We start from the raw sequence: 24,402 nt of genomic DNA, 5'->3' as shown, positions 1-24,402 counted from the left end.
CACTCATATGGGTGGGGGGGAGGCTATTAGATATCTCAGACGCCTTGGAAGAAGTGACTCGAGACAAGTGGGTTATTTCTACTGTGTCTCAGGGGTACAAAATAGAACTCCGGGGGCTTCCCTCCTCCCGGTTCTTAAGATCCAACTTCCCCACTAATCTGGTAAAGAAAAAGTCCTTTTTTTCAGGCAATAGATCATCTAAGGTCACAAGGAATGATTTCAGAGGTTCAGGGGCTTTTACACAAATCTTTTTATAGTCCCAAAGCCAAATGGAGATGTGAGGCCTATTCTGGATCTCAAGGCTCTGAATAATGGAGTCAAATGCGGTCAATCGTAGCCTGCTTGCACGGAAAGGAATTTTTGGCATCCATAGACATCAAGGATGCATACCTACATGTGCCAATCTGCAGATCTCATCAAAGGTTTCTACGATTCACAGTAGGCAACCAACATGTATTCACAAAGGTACTGGCTCCGGTGTTGGCAATTCTAAGAACATAGGGAATATCGGTTGCAGAATACCTGGACGATCTATTATTGATAGATCAAATGGTTCTAGACCTGGGGCAGAATGTAACCCGGGCGGTTCAATTCTTGGAACGCCTGGGTTGGGTTCTGAACTGGTCAAAATCGGCCCTGCAGCTGGTTCAGCACCTAGAGTATCTGGAGTTGATATTAGACACGGTAAAGGCAAAAGTATTTTTGCCACCACTAAAGATCAGAGCCATGAAAAACCTTGTCCAGGTCATTAAGGAGGAGAAAATATCCCTCCATTCGCCTGTGCATGAGGCTACTGGGGAAAATGGTGTCTTCATTCGAAGCAGTCCCTTATGCACAATTCCACTCCAGACAACTACAGAACAACATTCTGTCTGTCTGGAACAAGACTGTCCAGGCTCTGTATTGGCACATGTCTCTTTGGCTGAAAGTGCGTCAGTCTCAGTTGGTGGCTGATAGACAAGAATCTGGAAAAAGGAAAGTCAATTTTACCTGTGGTCTGGAGGGTGGTGACAACAGACGCCAGTCCTTCTGGATGGGGGGGCAGGCCTAGAGGAGGCCATCGTCCAGGGAGGGTGGTCCTGGAAGGAGAGGAGCTTTCCCATCAACATTTTGGAGATTCGGGCAGCTCACTTGGCCCTAAGCTTCTGGACTTCCAGACTACAGGGATGTCCTGTGAGGGTCCAGTCTGACCGAGCCACGGCTGTGGCATATATCAATAACCAGGGAGGCACCAGGAGTCAGATAGCCCAGAAGGAAGTGGATTGCATGCTAAACTGGGCAGAAAAAATAGTATTTTTAAAACAGCTTACCTGTAAAATACTTTTCTTGGAGTACATCATAGGACACAGAGCCTCAAGTAATTACTTGGTGGGTAATGGGCCTACCTTCAGGTGTTGACACTGGTATAACCAATACAGGAAGTTGACTCCCCTATATAGCCCCTCCTCCTTCCAGGAGTCCTCAGTTTTTGTAGCCATGCAATATAAGCAATATACTCACCCCACCCCACCCCATAAAACAGAGGGGCGGGAGCTCTGTGTCCTATGATGTACTCCAAGAAAAGGATTTTACAGGTAAGCTGTTTTAAAAATCCTATTTTCTTTATCGTACATCATAGGACACAGAGCCTCAAGTAATTACTTGGTGGGATGTTCCATAGCAATGCTACTGGAGGGGAGGGAGACACAACCCGTAGGGCACCCCCAGACCTTGAGGAATTATACTGCTGCTTGCAGCACACTGCGCCCAAAGGTGATATCCTCATTCCATTTTACATCTACTTGATAAAATTTTGTAAATGTATGCACTGAAGACCAAGTTGCGGCCTTGCAGATCTAAGACATGGAGGACTGGTGACGCACTGCCCAAGAAACACCAACCGCTCTGGCAGAGTGCGCCTTAACTTGAAAAGGGGGAATCTTCCCTTTAAATCATAAGTTCGAAATATAACTTGCCAAATCCACTTAGCCACAGTGGATTTTGACGCTGCTGTCCTTTTTTAGGACCCTCTGGCAAAATAAATAAGACATCAGTCTTATGAATCTGAGCAGTTTTCTTTAAATAGATCTTCACTGCTCTCACCACATCAAGACAATGTAGTGACTTTTCTTCCTTGGAACATGGTTTTGCAAAAAACAATGGCAGGACAATATCTTCATTCAGATGAAAGCCTGAAACCACTTTTGGCAAAAAGCCTGGACGAGGGCGTAACACCACTCTGTCCTCATGAATAATCAAATATGGCTCTTTACAGGAAAGAGCAGCCAATTCTGAAACCATCCTTGCTGAGGATATATTAACCAAAAATATCAGCTTCCTAGTCAGAAGGACTAAGGGAACATGCTGTAATGGTTCAAATGGCGGTTTTTGTAACACTGACAAAACTAAATTCAAGTCCCAAGGGCTTAAGGGTGATTTAACTGGCGGATTAATCCGCATCACTCCTTGGATGAAACCCCGGACTAAAGAATGCGTAGCAAGTGATCTTTGAAATAAAATTGATAAGGCTGAGACTTGGCCCTTAATAGTACTCAGGGCCAACTTCATCTCCACGCCTACTTGTAGAAAGGCAAGAATTCTGCCTCTAATATATCTCCTAGGGTGCCAACCCTTGTATTCACACCAGAAAACATAAGCTTTCCAGACTCTATAATATATAGCTCTAGAAGCTGGCTCCCTAGCATTAAAGTAGAAATAACTGCCCTGGAAAGCCCACATCTTTTCAGAATGTGGGTCTCAATAGCCAGGCCGTTAAATTTAGCATTCCTAAAGTAGGATGGAATATCGGCCCCTGTGAGAGCAGGTCTGGCCTTAGTGGAAGGGACCGCAGATCCTCCACTGCCATCTTTACGACCTCTGCATACCATGACCTTCTGGGCCATGCTGGTGCTGCCAGAATTACCGGTTTTCTTTCCAGCTTGATCCTGCAAAGAAGTCAAGGCAGCAACTGAATAGGGGGAAATGCATAGATCAGTAAAAGCTGATCCCACACTATCATCAACGCATCTGTTCTGCATGCGAACGGATCCTTTCTTGTGGACACAAAGTTGACTAACTTTATGTTGCACTGGATGCTAGAAGATCTACATCCGGAGTCCCCCATCCTTGACAAACAGCCCGAAACATGTCGGGGTGAATTGACCATTCCCCTGGGAATAATCTGCTGGCGGCACATGTAGTGCACGTGCCAATTCTCTATTCCCGGAATGAAGACTGCCGATGGGCACGGAATATTTCTTTCTGCCCAAGTTAGAATCTAGTTCACTTCTCTCTGCACTGAGAGATTCTTGGTGCCCCTTTTGGTGATTGATATAGGCCACAGCCGTGGCATTGACGGATTGGATCCTGTCGGACCAATCCCTTAACCTGGAAGTCCAGGCTTTTAGAGCCAGACACACTGCCCGAATCTCTAGGATGACGATGGGCAAGGCTCTTTTGGTTCTTGAACACTGTCCTTGGACAGTTGTCTTCTCTGTCATTACCATTTTCCAGAAAAGTGATTTGAAGCATTTACCCTATAGGACATTCTTTAGTAACCACCAATTGAGGGTTTGGGACACCCTTGGGGACAGCCGCATTGGCAAGTCCAAAGCTTGGATCGTTTTGTTCCAAGAAACTAGAATACCGTTTTGCAACAGTCTCGAAAGGAACTGGGCAAAGGGAACTGCTTCAAATGAAGCCACCATCCTTTCTAACAACCTCATGCAAAGTTGAATGGAGGGACCTCCTTTTGACCTGACCATCCGCACCAACTCTTTCATAGAGTGGTGTTTTTTTTTTTTTTCCTCGGCAAGAAGACCCTTTTTCTGGGCTGTATCTATGATCAGACCCAAATACTGCAGCCCTTTTTTAGCGATATTAATGGAGTCTTTACTAGGTTGAGAATGCAACCCAGACCTTTCCAGGTAACTGGTTGTAATGCGTACACCTTACTCCGAACAGCGATTGGTCTATTAGCAATAGATCATCTAGGTATGCCAAGACAGTTTAAGCCCTGTGCCCTTGACCTGGCTACAGGTGGGGCTAGCACCTTTGTGAACGCTCGAGGTGCTGTAGCTAGCCCGAAGAGCAAGGCTATAAACTGAAATGCTGCTGTTCTACTTCGAACCGCAGAAACCTTTGGTGAGCGGGAAATATATGGACATGCAGATATGCATTCCTGATGCAGATAGGCGCCAGAAGTTTTCCTCCTTGCAGGATAGAAACTACTGACTTGATCGACTCCATAAAAAGGAGCAGATCTTCAGGAACTGATTTAGATTCTTTTAGATCTAGAATGGATCTGTTGAATTTCTGCGTGGCTCTGTACATGTACAGGTAACACATGAAAAAGGCAGTGAAGGTTCCAAGGAACCTAAGAAAAAAACAGAACGATCAGCTGACTCTACTAGAGATAGCTTGAAAGAGGCACAAATCATCTCTGTTAAGAGGTTTGTACCAGCAATTTCTCAGATTGCGAGGCTGAAAAAAAGTTCAACTCTAGATGTCTCCTCTGCAGAGGAGTACTCGGTTTGCCTTTCTTCCCGATTAACTGAGGGTAATCCGTCATCCTCTACCCACTGTTCCCTTGATAAGGGATCTTAGGTGGGGGAGGGGGAACTAACACGCTTCTCATCCTTGGATAGCGGATGCGATTAAAATCGCTAATTTTCCTTCTAGGCCCTGCAGGGCAGAGGAAAAACGCATCTTCAATCATGTATACAGGGGCTGAATATTTTCTCCGCTTAGGCTCAGTTTCCACTATTGCAACCCCAAAGTTGCGTGATTTTACTGTAATCCTTTGCCGCCGAGAATACGTCGGGGCGCGATTTTGATGCGACAGGAAACAATGCCTGTGTATTCTAGAGGTTTATGAACCTCAAGTCGCATCAAAGTGGTACCAAAGCAGTGCAGGGACTACCTTGAAGTCGCACAAATCTGAACAGTATTTCTTGGAAATCATGCCCTAGAGTCTGACGGTGGAAGCCTCCCATGGCTACGCTGACCATCAGAGTAGTTAACCGGTGAGGAGTGGCTCCTTCACTAGTGAACGCCAACATGTGGATGTGAACCCATGTCTGTCAGGAAGTCTCCCATGGCTGCACTGGCCGTCAGAGTACTTAACCTGTGAGCTGTTGTTGCTTCACTTTAAATAAAAGGACATTTATACCTTCTACTGGACAAAAGAGCTTTACTGCTAGAAATCATTTGGATGCATTTCACCAAACCTTCCCCAATGAAAAGGGAAACTAGTCAGACACCCTTATTTGCAAGATGCTTCGGCTGACCAACCCTTTTAACCACAGGGTCCTAAGCATGTGTTTTAGCACAAGCGCAAGGCTAGACGCCTGGTGGATAGGGTCTTTTATGGCATCTATGGCGAAACATGGAGCCATTGGTAGGAGGATTTTAACAAAAAAATTCCAACTCCTTATCTATTAGATGCTTAAGCAATTATGCATCTTTATTGATGCTGGAAATCGCAGCGTCTACTGCTGGTACTTTCCAACCTTTGTGAGTTTTTCCTCTATGATAGAGAACTGAGAAACTCTTTGGAGGGAAAAAATGCTTATGCAGATGATCCCATTCAGCATAAATAAGCGCTGTAAAAGGTTTTTTTTTTTTTTTTTTTTTAAAAACAAAAAAAACTAAACAAAAAAAAAACAAAAAACAAAGAAGGGACCTGGACTTTCAGCTTACTCTGTTAGGAGTAGTATAAATTAGTGGAATGAACCATCTCTGTAAGAGTTTGTACCATCAATCTGTCAGATTGTGAGGTTGCATAAGGTTCATCAACTGTTGTTTCCTCCGCAGAGGAAAATTTGGCTTGTTTTTCCCCGTGATCACCTGAGGATAACACCTCATCCTGTGCCCATTGTTCCCTTGGAAAAAGGGGTTTGAGGTGGGGGAGGGGGATCTAGCATGCATCCTATCCTCTTGGATGGAGAATGCGATTAAAGCCGCTAATCTTCCTTCTAAGCCCAACAGGGCAAAGGAGAATGCATCTTCAGTCACATACACAGGGGCTGAAGTGTGAGAAGCAGTTGCACCACCAATTGCTTCCAATGACTCACCCTGGCTTGGCTTGCCATGTCAGGTATCTCCGGAGTGGAGCCATGACTGGAGTTCCCAGCGCCTGAGGGTGGAATCCTTGGTACCTTTGTGGTACACTGGAAATCAAATGTGCTAAGCACAACAGCAGAGGCACTTTAACAAATTATGGTATTTGCTGAACAATAGTTTTAGCAAAAGAAAACAATGTCACCATAAGGATCAGCCTTTGATGCTGAGTACCATAATATTTCCTGTGCTGGAAATGCCTGTTTACACACCTTTACATGCCCAGCGCTCCTATGTCTTAGTGTGACAGACTTCTGTCTTCAGCATATGAACTGAGAGCGTCTGTGTTAAGTCTCAGGTGAGAACCTGATTACACATAAGTGTCAGCTATTACCACACCTCTCCAGGAGGAGAGGGGAGGGGGAGGGGAATTTTTATCAGCAGTGTTTGTTAAGCTCCTAGTTTTAAAGGAAGACTTTATACAAAAAAATGCAAATGGATGGTTTTGTATGTTCATAAACTACTGCTGTAACCCCTTTAGATCCCTCAGAAGAGGAACACCATCTGTTCAATTAAGAACACCCCTCTGGCTGCAGGGACCACACCCGCTGCTATAGCCAGACACAGAGCTGCTGAAAAAGCATTGTACGGTAAGTGTAATATACTCCCTCTAGAGGAGGCATTTTAAGGCATACAGTTATACATATATATATTTTGGAGAAAAAGGCATAGGTGGACTTTTTACCGTTCCTAGGCTTCTCCCCTTACCTTATCCTCGCTGCAGGATACTGCTGATTTAACAGACAGATCCAACTTTCACCCATCACGGCAGGCAGCGTAGTTAAACCTTCAAAGACTGGGACCCTGGGGCGGAACTTTTTTGGGGTTCTGCTCCTTTGGACCTGTATAGCACTCCTCAGGAACAACTTTAGGTAATATGAAAAACCAAAGAGAGTCCTGGTTCCTAGGGTCCAGCTCTCAAAGAGAAGCTTACAGGCAAAACTTCGTTCTTCAATGCGAGGCCCAGGTACCAGCCTATGGCCTCAGTGGCGAGGATGGATCCGGTTGTGGAGGTTTTTTAAATACAGCATGGATCCCTCCCTGGAGCTCCTCAGAGCACATCTTCACTCGTGACCAACACCTTTAGACACTGGCGAAATAACTGAGGACTCCTGGAAGGAGGAGGGGTTATATAGGGGAGTCAACTTCCTGAATTGGTTATACCAGTGTCAACACCTGAAGGTAGGCCCATAAGACCACCAAGTAATTACTTGAGGCTCTGTGTCCTATGATGTACAATAAAGAAATTTGTTCCTTTCCTATCAGCGGTGTTTATTTTGGGAGTGGAAAATAGGCAGGTGGACTTTGAGTGGCCAGCAGATGTTTCCAGGGGAGTGGTCCCTAAATCCCCAAATCTTTTTCTGCCGTCTATAGGGGGTTCCGAATGTAGACCTGCTGGCGTCCAGGTTCAACAGGAAACTAGACAGTTTTGTGTCCAGAACCAGTGACCCGCTTGCATTAGGGGCAGATGCCTTAGCAATTCCGTGGGATCAGTTGTCTTCGATCTATGCCTTCCCTCCAATCCAGCTGTTGCCAAGGCTACTGCGCAGGATCTGGGAAGAGAGAAAGCCGGTGATTCTAGTAGCTCCAGTCTGGCTCAGAAGGACTTGGTATTCACAAATTGTAAGATTGGCGGTGGGAAACCCATGGGTTCTTCTATTTCGTCCGAATCTGCTCTTGCAGGGTCCGATATTCCATCCTGCTTTACGGTCTCTAAATTTAATGGTTTGGCTATTGAAACCAGGATTTTAAAAGACTGGGGCATCTCTGGGCCAGTATTGTCTACCATGTTAAATGCTAGGAAGCCAGCCTCTGGGAGTATCTACTATAGTCAGGAAATCCTACATTGCCTGGTGCGAGGCCAGGAGATGGCATCCCCGAAAGATATATCATCGGGAGAATTCTGGCATTTTTACAAAAAGGGGTAGAAACTAATCTGGCTTTAAGTACAATTAAGGCCCCTTTCACACTTGTGCGATTTCAGGGAATGCCTGTGTAACTCGCATCAAAGTCAGACCAAAGTAGAAGTCGTACCAATATGAATGGTTGCCATTGGAAACCATAGGGAGCAATTTTTTTTCAGAGGCCTATTGCTGCTCACTCCTTAGTACGAACATTTGTTCAGGAGATAATTTGTGTGCTTCCCCCCGGTCAGACCACCTCTGTGCCCATGGGATTTAAATTTAGTCCTGGGGGTCTTACAGAGCCAACCTTTTGAGCCTATTCGGCAGCTTCCTCTGGCCCTTTTGACAGGAAAATTTGTTTTCTTGGTTGCAGTGACATCGGCCAGGAGCGTGTAGGAATTGGTGGCTCTGTCCTGTAAAAAAATATATTTGATCTTGCACCAGGATAGGGCGGTTTTGTGGCCCCAACCGGAATTTTTGCCAAGAAGGGACAGGCAGCGTCTAAGTTGACCATTTCCCAATGGATTCGCCAAATGATTGTTCAGGCGTATGGACTAAGGGGTAAGGCCCTGCCTTTTCCAGTAAGGGCACACTCTACCAGGAGGGCGAGTGCTTCATGGGCAGTTCATCATCAAGTATCGATGGCTCCGATTTGCTAGGCTGCTACTTGGTCTTTGGTGCATACAGTCACTAGGTTTTATCAAGTGAATGGTAGGACTCAGGAGGATATTGCATCTGGACGCAGTGTACTGCAGGCAGCAATATAGATCCTGTTGTTCTGATGGTGTTTCTTTGGTCATAATAGGTTCCCTCCCCTCAAAAGCATTGCTTGGGGATGTCCCAGTTAGTTAATATGGCTGCTCTGTGACCCGTGATGTACGATAAAGAAAACAGGTTTTTTTCTACAATTTACCTGTAAAATCCTTTTCTCCGAGTACTTTACGGGACACAGAGATCCCTCCCCTCTTGTCTGGGAAGTTTATTGCTTGCTACAAAACTGAGGTACTTCCTGTGTAGGAGGGGTTATATAGGGGATTTTACAGGTAAGCTGTAGAAAAAATCCTATTTTTAAATGTGACAGGGGCTGCACGGGAGCAGAAACCCTGCCCACTGTCACAGGGAAGAGGGCTCAGAGGGTGCTTAGCAGCAGGTTACCCCCTAAATACAGGTGTAACATATAACATTCCTAGAAGTGATCCTAGCCTTTAAATTACAGTGATTGATTCATCTGCAGTGAATGTTCAGTGACTGTGACACTCATGCTTTATAAATATGCCTTAGTGTCTGAAAAAAAAAAAAAAAAAAACCTGTCTGCAGTACCTTCAGTTTTTCTTTATTTTGGAGTGTGCATTAAAAGTAAATCTAGTGCTTTTTTAGGGCCGTTTTACATCTATGTCTCGCCGCAATGCAAGTGTTCACGTAAAGCATGTTACATGCATTGATGCACTGCAGTGCCATTTATTTTGAACAGCACCCCATGACACTAAGGCAGCACAGATGAATTGCAATATGCTACAATCTGCCATAGTGCGTTGCAGCAAAAATGTTGTGACGTCGCAAAACTGGAAAATTTTTGTCAGTCCATTGATTTCAGTGGACTGCCTTACAGTGATTGTGAAGTCTTGTTTTTTTTCCTGTAAAAATAAAAAACATGTTATATTTACCTGCTCTGTTGCAGTGGATTTGCACAGAGCAGCCCACATCCTTCTCTTCTCGGGTCCCTCTTCTGTGCTCCTGGCCCCTCCCTCCTGTTTAGTGCCCCCACAGCAAGCAGCTTGCTATGGGGGCACATGAGACGAGTCACAGTTCCGTGTCTCCATTCAGACACAGAGCCCCGGCCCCACCCCCTCTCTCCTGATTGGCTAGCTGCCTTTGATCGACAGCAGGGGCAGCCAATGTCTCTGCCAATCAGGAGGGAGAATCTTGGCTGGCTGAGACACTCGTGGACATCGCTGGACAGAGAGGAACTTCAGGTAGGTGTTAGGGAGGCTGCTGTACACAGAAGCTTTTTATCTTAATGCACAGAATGCATCAAGATAACAAACCTTCCGCCTTCACAACCACTTTAATGCAATGCATGTTAACACAATACATAACGCACTATTGCATGTTCATTAAAGCAGAACTAACCCCATCTATTTAACAGTTTCAAAAAACAGTTAGTGGCTTGCGAAAGTATTCGTCCCTCTTGAACTTTTCAACCTTTTGCCACATTTCAGGGTTCAAACATAAAGATATAAAATTTGTATTTTTTGTGAGGAATCACCAACAAGTGGGACACAATTGTGAAGTGGAACGAAATCTTTTGGATTTTTGAAACTTTTTTAACTAATAAAAAAATGAAAAGTGGGGCGTGCAAAATTATTCGGCCCCCTTGCGTTAATACTTTGTAGAGCCACCTTTTGCTGCGATTACAGCTGCAAGTCGCTTGGGGTATGTCTCTATCAGTTTTGCACATCGAGAGACTGAAATTCTTGCCCATTCTTCCTTGCAAAACAGCTCGAGCTCAGTGAGGTTGGATGGAGAGCGTTTGTGAACCATTCCTTTGTAGATTTTGCTGTATGTTTGGGATCATTGTCTTGTTGGAAGATAAATCTCCGTCCCAGTTTCAGGTCTTTTGCAGACTCCAACAGGTTTTCATCCAGAATGGTCCTGTATTTGGCTGCATCCATCTTCCCCTCAATTTTAACCATCTTCCCTGTCCCTGCTGAAGAAAAGCAGGCCCAAACCATGATGCTGCCACCACCATGTTTGACAGTGGGGATGGTGTGTTGAGTGTGATGAGCTGTGTTGCTTTTACGCCAAACATATCGTTTTGCATTGCGGCCGAAAAGTTCGATTTTGGTTTCATCGGACCAGAGCACCTTCTTCCACATGTTTGATGTGTCTCCCAGGTGGCTTGTGGCAAACTTTAGAGGAGACTTTTTATGGATATCTTTGAGAAATGGCTTTCTTCTTGCCAGTCTTCCATAAAGGCCAGATTTGTGCAGTGTACGACTGATTGTTGTCCTATGGACAGACTCTCCCACCTCAGCTGTAGTTCTCTGCAGTTCATCCAGAGTCATCATGGGCCTCTTGGCTGCATCTCTGATCAGTCTTCTCCTTGTCTGAGCTGAAAGTTTAGGAGGGACAGCCAGGTCTTGGTAGATTTGCAGTGGTCTGATACTCCTTCCATTTCAAAATGATCGCTTGCATAGTACTCCTTGGGATGTTTAAAGCTTGGGAAATCTTTTTGTATCCAAATCCAGCTTTAAACTTCTCCACAACAGTATTACGGACCTGCCTGGTGTGTTCCTTGGTCTTCATGATGCTCTCTGCGCTTTCAACAGAACCCTGAGACTATCACAGAGCAGGTGCATTTATACAGAGACTTGATTACACACAGGTGGATTCTATTTATCACCATCAGTCATTTAGGACAACATTGGATCATTCAGAGATCCTCGCTGAACTTCTGGAGTAAGTTTGCTGCACTGAAAGTAAAGGGGCCGAATAATTTTGCACACACCACTTTTCAGTTTTTTAATTGCTAAAAAAGTTTAAAATATCCAATAGATTTCATTCCACTTCACAATTGTGTCCCACTTGTTGGCGATTCTTCACAAAAAATTTAAATTTTATATCTTTATGTTTGAAGCCTGAAATGTGGCAAAAGGTTGAAAAGTTCAAGGGGGCCGAATACTTTCGCAAGCCACTGTACATTCCCTGCACATGCCGGGAATGTAACTGTCACTTTGGTTGTGCTCTCAACTAAAATGTCAAACCATAAAATGGCTGGTGTCACAGCTGATCACATGTGCGACATCATGGCAGTTGCAGATCAAACAGAGACCAAGATGGCCACTTCCTTGGCTGAAAACAATAGGAGGGCTTAGTTCAGTTTTAACCACTTGCTGACTGGCCAGTAGTAATTCTACTGCTGGTGGTTCCCCCGAGCACCGCGACGTACCTTTACATCATGCTGAACTTCTGGGTTTACAAGCATGCTCTCAACGAACTGTCAAGGTATCAATGGCTGGTGTCAGAACTGATCACACGTGAAGCACCATGGCAACTGCTGGCTGTAAAGGATAGGGGGATTTAAGGTCGCTTTAGACTTGCTTCACACTGCGGCTGCTCGTTTTAGCTGCGCGTTACCGTCGTTTTAGCTGCGCTTTTCGGCCGCTAGTGGAGCGCTTTTCACCCCCCCCCCCGCTAGCAGCCGAAGGAGGGGTTAAAAGCACCCATGTTGCAGAGCTTCCAAAGCGCTGCCCATTCTTTTTAATGGATGCGGAGAGGCATTAGAGGCAGTTTTCAAGCACTATTTTTAGCACTAAAATGCCTGAAAACTGCTTTAGAGTAAAAGGAATCTTAAAGCACCGTACAAATGCCCTCACAAAATTGTAAAAGCAAGGATTTACAAAAAATGCCAAAATCAGCCTAAGATTAGGTTATATGCCAACTACTACCATAACTGACAAAACATTGGCAGTGTTACCTGGCAAGTCCAATACCAAATCCAGCAAATCTGTTTAGCTGATCTGAAAGAGAAAAATAAATACTGGTAAATAAAAAAAAAAAAAATTTTTTAATTTTACAGAGAGACAAATACATCCATGTTAAGACATGAAAACTTCCCTATTAAAAACGTAAACAGACGGCAAGGAAAGTACGCACTTCGACAATTGACCTCATGCTCACTCACTGAGGACTATGAATCACTTTTCTGGGATCTCAAAGTAATGTAGATGGCACGCTGCACGATGTATTTATCATTTACAGAAAAACCAGCCAACAAGAATGGGATCACTGCCAAAACATTTCACTATAATCTCTAGCCCTTTTTTATCCACAGTTACAGGCTTTAACCACTTCAGCCCCGGAAGATTTGACTGCTCAATGACCAGGCCATTTTTTGCGATACGGCACTGCGTTGCTTTAACTGACAATTGCGCGGTCGTGCGATGCTGTACCCAAACAAAATTGATGTCCTTTTTTTCACCACAAATAGAGCTTTCTTTTGGTGGTATTTGATTGCCTCTGCGTTTTTTATTTCTTGCGCTGTAAACAAGAGCGACAATTTTGAAAAAAAAAAAAAAAAAAAAAAAAAAAAGGGAAAACACAATATCTTTTACTTTTTGCTATAATAAATATTAGAAGTCGACCGATATGGGTTTTTCTCTGGCCGATGCCGATATTTAGAAGTCCTGGCAGCTGATGGCCAACATATCCTTGCGATAACTTGGACATTTTATTTAGTCAGATTTCATTATTTGCACATCTATTGGTATTAGTGCACGAGCACCTTTTCATTTATTTTATTTTTTGGGCTATGAATTTTATTCTCCTACGCACTAATTCTGATGGTCTTTATATGCGATTATATTATTGCACGAGCACTTTTCCATACATTTTTTGAGCTGTGAATTTTATTGTCCTATGAATTATTTCTTAATGATATTTTTGATGGTGTTTATATGCGATTAGATATCCACATTATTTATTATCGTTTTCTATGCACATTGCACTTTTTTGTCCGATTGCACATTCATCTGACACTGATGCATCTAAGATTTAGTCCTCTTTATCGTCACATTAGGAGTCCTCTTAATTGTTGTCTTTATGCACATTACACCTTTGGGTAATTTACTGTCATTTACTTGATTATTACACGTCAGATTAAGGATTGCTGTTTTGTATCCACTTGGATTGAATACTATTTGTCACCATTTATCAAATTGAAGCATTATCAACTATCTATACGGTTTTCAGTAATTAGCTTATGTTATTTATCAGCCTTGGATTTACACACTGATTGGTGTTATTATTTTAGTTATTTGGAAGATTTTTATATTTATATTCTTTACCTTTTTAGCCTTGATGAGTTAGCGCCACATATATATTTATTTCATTTTTGATGGCCAACAAATGGTACCGATTTTTTTAGGCCGATTTTTTTTTTCCCCCTTCATCTCATAAATAAAATCTAACAGTTAGACCCTTTTTAACCAGTTACCAACCGGCCCATAGCCGAATGACGGCTGCAGGGCGGTTGGATAACTCTGGGTGGACGTACTATGACGTCCTCCCAGAATTCCCCTCGCGCGCCCCCTGGGGCGCACCCGAACACATCCGTGACCTGGACCCGGCGCATCACGGATCCCGGTAAATGGCCGCTAATCGCGGCCATTTACCATGTGATCGAGCCGTCAAATGACGGCGCGATCACATGTAAACAGACCGGCGTCATCTGATGACGCCGGTTCCTCTCCTCCCCTCCTGTGTACCGATCGGTACACAGTGAGCGGGGAGGGGGATGGATGGATGTCTGCAGCGCTGTGGGCTGGATGTGTAGTGCCCACAGCGCTGCACAGAGACATCCATCCATCCATGCTCAGCCATCCCTCACTACTATGCAATGCTGTGCAATACTCTGCAATGCCCCCACAATACTCTGCAATGCCCCCCCGCCATACTCTGCAATGCCCCCCCGCCATACTCTGCAATGCCCCCCCGCCATACCCCGCCATGCTGAGCCATGCTCAGCTGTACTCGCCCTCTGTATGTGGCCAGGCTGTGGAAGTCTCACACATGGGGTATCGCCGTACTCAGGAGGAGCAGGAGAATCTATTTTGGGGTGTAATTTTTGGTATGTACATGTTATGTGGTAGAAATATTGTATAAATGGACAACTTTGTGTTAAAAAAAAAAAAACCTTTTAACCACTTCCCGCAAGCCGGCCGTCATACAACGTCCTTGACTTTGTGCGGAGATATCTGAATGATGGTTGCAGCTACAGGCATCATTCAGATATCAGCTTTTTCAGCCGGCGATTCCCTACACCATGAGAACGATCATAGCAGCTGTTCCACTGCTTGATCATTCTTACGGGAGGCGAGAGCGGACGTCCCCCCTTCCCGCTGCCTTGCGGTGCTTCTACCGACTCACCGCTACGATCGAAGCCAGGATCTTTTTTTTTTTTTTTTTTAATTTCAGGCTTCCCAGCCTAGAGCTGAGATATGGGGTCTTATTGACCCCATATCTCACTGTAAAGAGGACCTGTCATGCCATATTCCTATTACAAGGATGTTTATATTCCTTGTAATAGGAATAAAAGTGGTCAAAATTTTTTTTTTTTTTGGAAAAAAGCATCAAACTAAAATAAATAAAGTAAAATGAACAATAAAAAAAAAAAAAAAATTTTTAAAGCGCCCCTGTCCCTGTGTGCTCGCATGCAGAAGCGAACGCATACGTAAGTCCCGCCCACATATGAAAACGGTGTTCAAACCACACATGTGAGGTATCGCTGCGATCGGTAGAGTGAGAGCAATAATTTTGGCCCTAGACCTTCTCTGTAACTCAAAACATGTAACCAGTAAAAAATTTTAAAGCGTCGCCTATGGGGATTTTTGAGTAGCAAAGTTTGGCGCCATTCCACAAGCGCGTGCAATTTTGAAGGGTGACATGTTGGGTATCTATTTACTCGGCGTAACTTCATCTTTCACATTATGCAAAAACATTGGGCTAACTTTACTGTTTTGGTTTTTGTAAAGCACAAAACAGTTTTTTTTCCAAAAAAAAGCGTTAAAAAAATTGGTGCGCAAATACCGTGCGAGATAAAAAGTTGCAACGACCGCCATTGTATTCTGTAGGGTCTTTGCTAAAAAATCATATATAATGTTTTGGGGTTCTAAGTAATTTTCTAGCTAATAAATGATGATTTTTACATGTAGGAGAGAAATGTCAGAATTGGCCTGGGTGCTCCAGAACGCCTGAAGGTGCTCCGTGCATGTTGGGCCCCTGTATGTGGCCACGCTGTGTAAAAGTCTCACACATGTGGTATCACCATACTCAGGAGGAATAGCAGAATGTGTTTTGGGGTGTAATTTGTGGTATGCATATGCGGTCTGTGAGAAATACCCTGCTAATATGGCAATTTTGTGGAAAAAAAAAAAAAGTAAAAAAAAAACCTTGATTTTGCAAAGAATTGTGGGAAAAAATGACAACTTCAAAAAACTCACCATGCATCTTTCTAAATACCTTAGAATGTCTTCTTTCCAAAAAGGGGTCATTTGGGGGGTATTTGTACTTTTCTGGCATGTTAGGGTCTCAAGAAATGAGATAGGCCGTCAGTACTTCAGGTGTGATCAATTTTCAGATATTCGCACCATAGCTTTTGGACTCTATAACTTTCAAAAAGACCAAATAATATCCACCGATTTGGGTTAATTTTACCAAAGATATGTAGCGGTATAAATTTTGGCCAAAATATATGAAGAAAAATTACTAATTTGCAAAATATTATAACAGAAATGAAGAAAAATGTATTTTTTTTTTACAGATTTTTCGGTCTTTTTTCTTTTACGTCGCAAAAAATAAAGAACCCAGCAGTGATTAAATACCACCAAAAGAAAGCTCTATTTGTGTGAAAAAAAGGACAAAAATTTCATAAAGATACAGTGTTGCATGACTGAGTAATTGTCATTCAAAATGTGAGAGCACCAAAAGCTGAAAATTGGTCTGGTTAGGAAGGGGGTTTAAGTGCCCAGTTGTCAAGTGGTTAAAACTGGACCATTTTTCAGGTGCTTTTGGGCTAAAAATAGCGCCTGTAAAGTGCCTGCAAAACGGCTCCCCTGCAGTCTCAGTGTGAAAGCCCGAGTGCTTTCACACTGAGGCGATGCGCTGGCAGGACATTAAAAAAAAGTCCTGCAAGCAGCATCTTTGGAGCGATGTATACCGCTCCTCCACCACTCCTGCCCATTGAAATGAATGCGCACCGCTGCCGAAGTGCCTGCAAAGCAATTCGGCAGCGGCGCTTCACGGGCGCATTTCATCGGCCGCTAGCTGGGTTATAAGCGCCCCGCTAGCAGCCTTATAGCGCCGCTAAGACCAGCAGCGTTTTACCATCAACGCCTGCCCGCTCCAGTGTGAAAGCAGCCTTAATACGCGATACAGAAAATTTTTAACATTTATTAAACAAAACAAACCTCCAATCAGTTCAATGGTATGCATAATTTAGATAAAAAAAAACAAACAAAACAAAACTATATCTTAAATATTAAATACACAAAAACAGGTAATCAAAACTTTTGGACAAAAAAAAAAAAAAAAAAAAAAAAAAAAAAAAAAGCGCTAACTTTACGGTTTTAGTTTTTTTTTTTTTTTTTTTTATTCATTAGTGTATTTTTTCCAAAAAAATAGCATTTGAAAGACCGCTGCGCAAATACCGTGTGACATAAAATATTGCAACTACCGCTATTTTATTCCCTAGGGTCTCAGCTAAAAAATTATAATATATATATATATATATATATATATATATATATATATATAATTTGGGGGGGTTTTAAGTGATTTGCTAGCAGAAAATACAGGATTTTAACTTGTAAGCAACAAGTGTCAGAAAAGATTTAGTCTTTAAATGGTTAAACTGAGAACTCCTACAGGGGAGTTCAGTCCATTGATAAGTACAAACATTATTTCTCTTCTTGGTTCTTTTATCAGACTTGGCAGGCTGCCCAGAGAGGACAAACAAGTCCCTCCATGGGAGACTTCAGGCAACTTGCATTGGCTTCTATTACAGAAGTCATTTACAAGTTGCACTGAAGTTATAAATCAGCCTTTTTTATCAGCACAATCGGCCAATGCCGATTAATTAAAAAACTCCAAATATCGGCCGATATATCAGTTGACCTCTAATAAATATTCCACATTTTTTATATAAAAAGAAAAAAAATAATATGTTTTTCCTCAGTTTAGGCCAATATGTATTCTTCTACATATTTTTGAAAAAAAAAAAAAAAAATCGCAATAAGCGTATATTGATTGGTTTGTGCAAAAGTTATAGCGTCTACAAAATAGGGAATAGATTTATGCCATTTTTATTTACCAGTAATGGCGGCGATCTGCGTTTTTAATCGGGATATTGCAGCGGACAAACTGGACACTTTTGAATAGTGCCCCATAACCGGCGCCAGTGGAAGGAATAGTGCCCCATAATTGGTGTCAGTGGAAGGAATAGTGCCCCATCATTGGTGTCAGTGGAAGGAATAGTGCCACATCATTGGTGTCAGTGGAAGGAATAGTGCCACATCATTGGTGTCGGTGGAAGGAATAGCGCCACATCATTGGTGTCGGTGGAAGGAATAGCGCCACATCATTGGTGTCAGTGGAAGGAATAGTGCCACATCATTGGTGTCAGTGGAAGGAATAGTGCCACATCATTGGTGTCAGTGGAAGGAATAGTGTCCCATTATTGATGTCAATGGAAGGAAGAGTGTCAGTGGGAAGAATGGTGCTCATTATTAGTGTCAGTGGGAGGAATAGTGTCCCATACCAGTGAATGACTAGTGACCCAAGGGCCAGATAAAAAGGCATGCAAGGGGCTGCATCAGGCCCCCAGGATGCAGTTTGGAGACCCCTGCCCTAGCAGATTTTCAAACAACATTTGTACAAAAACATTCATGTGAAACATGTTCTATCCTGCTTCTTTGAATTTTCTTGTCACTGTAGTCGAAAAGGAATGTAGATTTGACACCACAAAAAAAAAAAAAACTATTACTGCAGGGATCTCCAAACTATGACCCGCAGGCCACAACTGACCTACAAGACTTTATCCTGCCCACAGCTAGGGTCAGTGGCGCATCCTCAATGTGTATAGCTTGAGAGTGCAGGTCAGCAGACAATGGTTTCCCCTTCACTGATATATTTTTTTGGGGGGGCCTGCAAATATTTGCAAAATACAAGATGTGGCCCCTATACTGAAAAGTTTGTAAACCCCTGTTTTAGTGTATAGCCAGCTTAAGTTATTCTGTTGTAGTTTAATTAAAGTAGAAGTAAACCCTTCCTATTGTTTTCAACCAAGGAAGCTGCCATCTTGGCCTCTGTTTAATCTACAATTGCCATGATGCTGCACGCGTGATCAGTTATGACAACAGCCATTGGATGGTTTCACAGTTTGGTTAGGAGCACAACCAATGGGAGTGTTACATTTCCGGCACGTGCCGGAAAGGTAAATGTTTTATGGATGAGTTTACTTCCGCTTTAAGTACTCTATGTTGGTGCCTATTACACCTGACTGATTCTCATCACCGGTTCTAGCTTAACCACCTCAACTGTAGAAGGTTTTACCCCCTTCATGACCAGGTCATGTTTTGCTATTTAGCACTGCGTTACTTTAACTGGCAATTGCACAGTCATGCAACACTATACTCAAATGAAATTTATATAATTTCCTTTTCACACAAAGATAGAGCTTTCTTCTGGTGGTATTTGATCACCACTGGGTTTTTTATTATATAAACAAAAAATTTGAAAAAAATAAAATTGTTTTACCTCCTGCTATAAAACATATCCAATAAAAAAATTAATTTCTTCATAAATTTAGGCCAAAATGTATTCTGCTACACGTCTTTCGTAAAACAAATAATTCCAATAAGTGTTTATTGAAAGTTACATTGTCTACAAACTATGATATACACTGCTCAAAAAAAGGAACACTTTGAAAACACATCAGATCTCAATGTGGAAAAATATCATGCTGTATGTAAAATATATATTTTTTTATTAATCACATACACACACACACACACACACACACACACGGTTTTCTCAGAAAATAGGTGCAGGAACTCAACCACGACCCCCCAAAGCCCCCTCCCCCTCACACACACCCTCCAAACCTCATCAATTAGCGGCTGTGGTCAAATTTCACTAACAGTGGGAGGGTATCAAGAGGTATTAAATACCAGGAGTGCATTACATGCAGAGATTGGATGGGGGGTTAACACAGAGTTCGGGGATGCGCTATGTACAGAGTGCAGAGTTTAGCCTTCTTCCGCAGCCGCTTACCTCTGCATACCCCATCCACATCTAACTTTTACCCCTCTTCGGCTCTGACTTCTCCATTCAACCCCCCCCCCCCCCCCTCCATTGCCTTCATCTTCCCTGCTCCTTAAAAGCTCCACCATTTTCCACATGTCTCACTTTTGTTGCTGTATAAAGCTGAAGCACCCAGGCATCTCTAGTACCTCCCTGCACACTGTAGGTGACTCTGCCTCTCTCACTTAGGGAGATCATCCGGGGGGGTGTCAGCATCTGCACTGCACCCCAGGCATCTGCATCTCCCTTGTACCCATCCAGCACTCAGCGATAGTTGCTCAGGAGATTAGATCTGATGGGAGACAAGCTGTCACTTATAAACGCAGAAGCCGGACTTCTGTGTTTACAAATCTTAGAAATAGGCAGGGAGCAGAGGGCCTGAGCCAAGTTCCAGCTGAAAAATGCTGTGTGTGTGTGTAATATAAATATATAACATATATACACACACTGGGTACTGTGTTAGGAACAAGAGGATGCCACATCATTTGATGGAAATGAATATGATCAACCTGCAGAGGGCCGAATTCAAAGACACCACGAAATTGTAAGTGAAAAAATTATGCGGCAGCAAATTTCATTGCAGCAAATCAAAATGATTTTCAGTAGTTTGTATGGCCCCCCATGTGCTTGTATGCATGCCTGACAATGTCAGGGCATGCTCCTAATGAGATGACAGGCGGTGGCCTGGGGTATTTCCTCCCAGATCTGGACCAGTGCATTACTGAGCTCCTGAACAGATTGAGGTGCAATCTGGCGGCATCAGATGGACCAAAACATAATGTCCCAGAGGTGTTCTTTTGGATTTAGGTCAGGCAAGCATGTGGGCCATTCAATGGTATCAATTCCTTCATCCTCCAGGAACTGGCTGCATACTCTCGCCACATGAGGCTGGGCATTGTCGTGCACCAGGAGGAACCCAGGACCCACTGCACCAGAGCAGGGTTTGATAATGGGACCAAGGATTTCATCCCGATACCTAATGGCAGTCAGGGTACCATTGTCTAGCCTGAAGAGGTCTGTGCATCCCTGCATGAATATGCCTCCCTAGACCATCACTGACCCACCACCAAACCAGCCATGCTGAACGATTTTATAGGCAGTATAACATTCTCCACGGCTTCTCCAGACCCTTTCACTTCTGTCACATGTGCTCAAGGTGAACCTGCTCTCATCTGTGAAAAGCACAGGGTACCAGTGGTGGACGTGCCAATTCTGGTTTCAATGGCAAATGCCAAACGAGCTCCACGGTGCTGGGCAGTGAACACAGGTCCCACTAGAGGACGTCGGGGCCTCCGGCCACCCTCATGAAGTTTGTTTCTGATTGGTTAGAGACATTCACACCAGTGGCCTCCTGGAGGCCCTGGCAGTGCTCATCCTGTTCCTCCTTGCACAAATGAGCAGATACCGGTCCTGCTGATGGGTTAAGGACCTTCTACGGCCCTGTCCAGCTCTCCTAGAGCAGTAGTTCTCCACCTCAGTCCTCAAGTACCCACAGCAGGCCACGTTTGCAGATTTTCCTTTATCTTGCACAGGTGCTTTGAATCAGAGTCAATCGCTTGGTATTTTGAACAACTATTTTATCTAAGAGAAGTTCCCAAAACATGGCTTGTTGGGGGTACTTGAGGACTGAGGTTGAGAACCACTGTCCTAGAGTACAGTGAGGGAAAAAGGTATTTGATCCCCTGCTGATTTTGTACCATATTTGCCCACTGACAAAGAAAGGATCAATCTATAATTTTATTGGTAGGTTTATTTTAACAGTGAAAGACAGAACAAAAATAAATAAATAATAACACAGAAAAACGCATTTCAAAAAAGTTATAAAATTGATTTACATTTTAACCACTTCACACACAGGCCAATTCTGACATTTCTCTCCTACATGTAAAATTCATAATTTTTTTGCTAGAAAATTACATAGAACCCCCAAACATTATATGTTTTTTTTTAGCAAAGACCCTAGAGAATAAAATGGCGGTTTTGGCAACTTTTTATCTCGCATGGTATTTGCACAGCAATTTTTCTAACACGTTTTTAAAAAAAAAAAAAAAAAAACTTAAAGTTAGCCCAATTTTTTTGCATAATGTGAAAGATGACGTTACGCCGAGTAAATAGATACCTAACATGTCAAGCTTCAAAATTGCACACGCTCGTGGAATGGCGCCAAACTTTGGTACTTAAAAACCCACATAGACGACGCTTTAAAATTTTTTACTGGTCACATGTTTTGAGTTACAGAGGAGGTCTAGGGCTAGAATTATTTCTCTCGCGGCGATACCTCACGTGTGGTTTGAACACCGTTTTCTTATGTGGGCGGGAAGTTACCTATGCGTTCACTTCTTTAGTTTGACACTTTAAAAAAAAAAATAAAAAATGTGATCACTTATTCCCATTACAAGGAATGTAAACATCCCTTGTAATAGGAATATGGCATGATCTGTTCTTCCAGAAGAGAAGCCCAGCATGAAAAGCTCAGGCTGGACTTCTCCTTTAAGGTCTAGAGACTGGCTAGGACACGCCAGACCTTAATTTGCTTCTTCTTGAGCCACTCCTTTGTTGCCCTGGCTGTGTGTTTTGAGTCATTGGTGTCAGAAACCATGAAATCAGACCGAGACAGAAGTACAGTTAAATCACACTTGTTTAATAACCGGATAGTCAACCAAGCCAGGAGTCAGGGATCAAAGTAGTGGAACAGCAAGCAGGATCTGTAGCCAGAAGGGATGTCAGCAAAGCCAGTCTTTAAACAGGAATGCAGGAGGTTTCTTGTGATGTGACCAAGGTGAAGGCAGAGCTCCTCTGGACTGGACGGCTTAAGTAGGCAGGACTGACGAGCAGGATCATCAACAGCTGGGTAACTGGAGAGAGATAGGAGCTGGCAATTAGCCGACAGCTGAGCGGCCAGCTCAGAGAAGGAAGGGCTGAGCCATAAACGGGGACAATCGGGAAGAAGAATTCAAGGCACTGTTGTGAGTAAACTCTACCCACGGTAATAGGTCTGACCAGTTGTTATGATGGTCAGAAATCTAGCAATGTAGGAATTGCTCCAAGGATTAATTGGCTCATTCTGCAGCCCCATTAGACTGCAGGTGATACACAGAGGAGAAAGCAAGCTGAATTCCCAGCTGTGCACAAAAGGCTCGCCAGAACCGGGACGCAAACTGACTACCCCTGTCTGAGACAATCACCTTGGGTAGCCCATGTAAGCGAAAGATCTCCCAAGCAAAAATGGAGGCCAGTTCCTTAGAAGTGGGCAACTTCTTAAGTGGAATACAATGACACATCTTAGAGAACCGGTCAACCACCATTAGGATAACAGTGTTGCCTTGGGAAACGGGTAACTCCACAATGAAATCCATAGACAGGTGGGTCCAGGGCCTCTCTCCTTTGGGTATGGGTTGTAGGAGGCCTACTGGAAGGTGTATTGGAGTGCATTAAGCACACACGGAACAGGCAGCTACGAAGGCAGTTATATCAGCACGTAGACTAGGCTACCAGAATTGTTGGGAAATGGCCCAAACAAGTTGATTCTTCCCAGGGTGGCCAGATGCCTTGGGAGAATGGCAAGTCTGGAGCATGGCAGTACAGAGACTCTCTGGGACAAAGTAGCAGTCACAAGTTTTCTCAGGGGGGGCATGGACCTGAGCAGCAAGAATTTTGTCACCCAAAGTAGAAGTGAGACTGGTGCGAACCGCAGCCAGAATACGATCAGGAGGAATCACAGGAACCGGAACCAACTCCAACTTGGAAGTGGAGGAAAATTGTCGTGACAAGGCATCAGCCCTTACATTCTTATTATAAATAATAAACAAAGATACCGCGCTGTGATAAGATGGCCAAAACAGTTTTTGACCAGAGAAACAAACAAAAATTAAATGACTAATGACACCTAGAAAAAAGCTGCTGCTATAAGTGAGATACACACCTGTTCAAATAAATAATAATAAATAACAGCGCTACATAAACTACAAAAGTTGCAATATTATTAAGTGAATAACAATATTGTATGTGACATTAATAATAAACAGTAGTGATAGACTATTCCATAAACCCCGTTCACGTGAATTTACATGTGAAAACGACAACTCTGTAAGTGAATATAAGGAAAGTCCATCTGAGTGCAGGTAGAAAAAAGTCCGGAGATATGAATCAAATTCTTCTTAATGTTGTAAGGATAGATAGCTAATTAATTCCTCCACCGCACCACTGTGTTAACACCAGTACAATAATGTGCTTACCACAAGGCAAGCTTAGACAAGCCTGTAACCTTAACCCGGTCAGGGCCTTTAGCCAATGGGGATGATTGGACAGCGATAATCCACTACACCATCTAGAAGGATCAGCTACAGCAAGAAATCCTCCATGCGCACCTCCAAAGCACCGGAACAGTTTACCATTCAGGGGTTCCCCAAAAGGAAAGAAGGATCAACATAGCGTAATCCTGATATAGGTACTTTATTATAAAAATAGGAAACACACTTACATTAAAAATGAAGACAAACAGCATAAATCGAATGAGCCGGCCATGTCACAGAGCTGGATT

General features: G+C 43.3%; 1 protein-coding gene across 1 annotated transcript in view; it reads right to left on the bottom strand.

Moving 5' to 3' along the window:
- Nucleotides 1-24,402, bottom strand: part of SLC25A46 (solute carrier family 25 member 46) — a 97,099-nt gene that overhangs the window by 63,336 nt on the left and 9,361 nt on the right. Inside the window, exon 2 of the mRNA XM_073624606.1 lies at nucleotides 12,481-12,523. Within this exon, the coding sequence (XP_073480707.1) occupies nucleotides 12,481-12,523 (43 nt within the window). The remainder of the gene's footprint in view (nucleotides 1-12,480; nucleotides 12,524-24,402) is intronic.

The sequence above is a fragment of the Aquarana catesbeiana genome, linkage group LG01 (assembly GCF_042186555.1).
Source record: "Aquarana catesbeiana isolate 2022-GZ linkage group LG01, ASM4218655v1, whole genome shotgun sequence".
Classification (NCBI taxonomy): Eukaryota; Metazoa; Chordata; class Amphibia; order Anura; family Ranidae; genus Aquarana; species Aquarana catesbeiana.
Note: the sequence above shows the minus strand (reverse complement) of the source record. Positions and strands in the feature narration are given on the sequence as shown.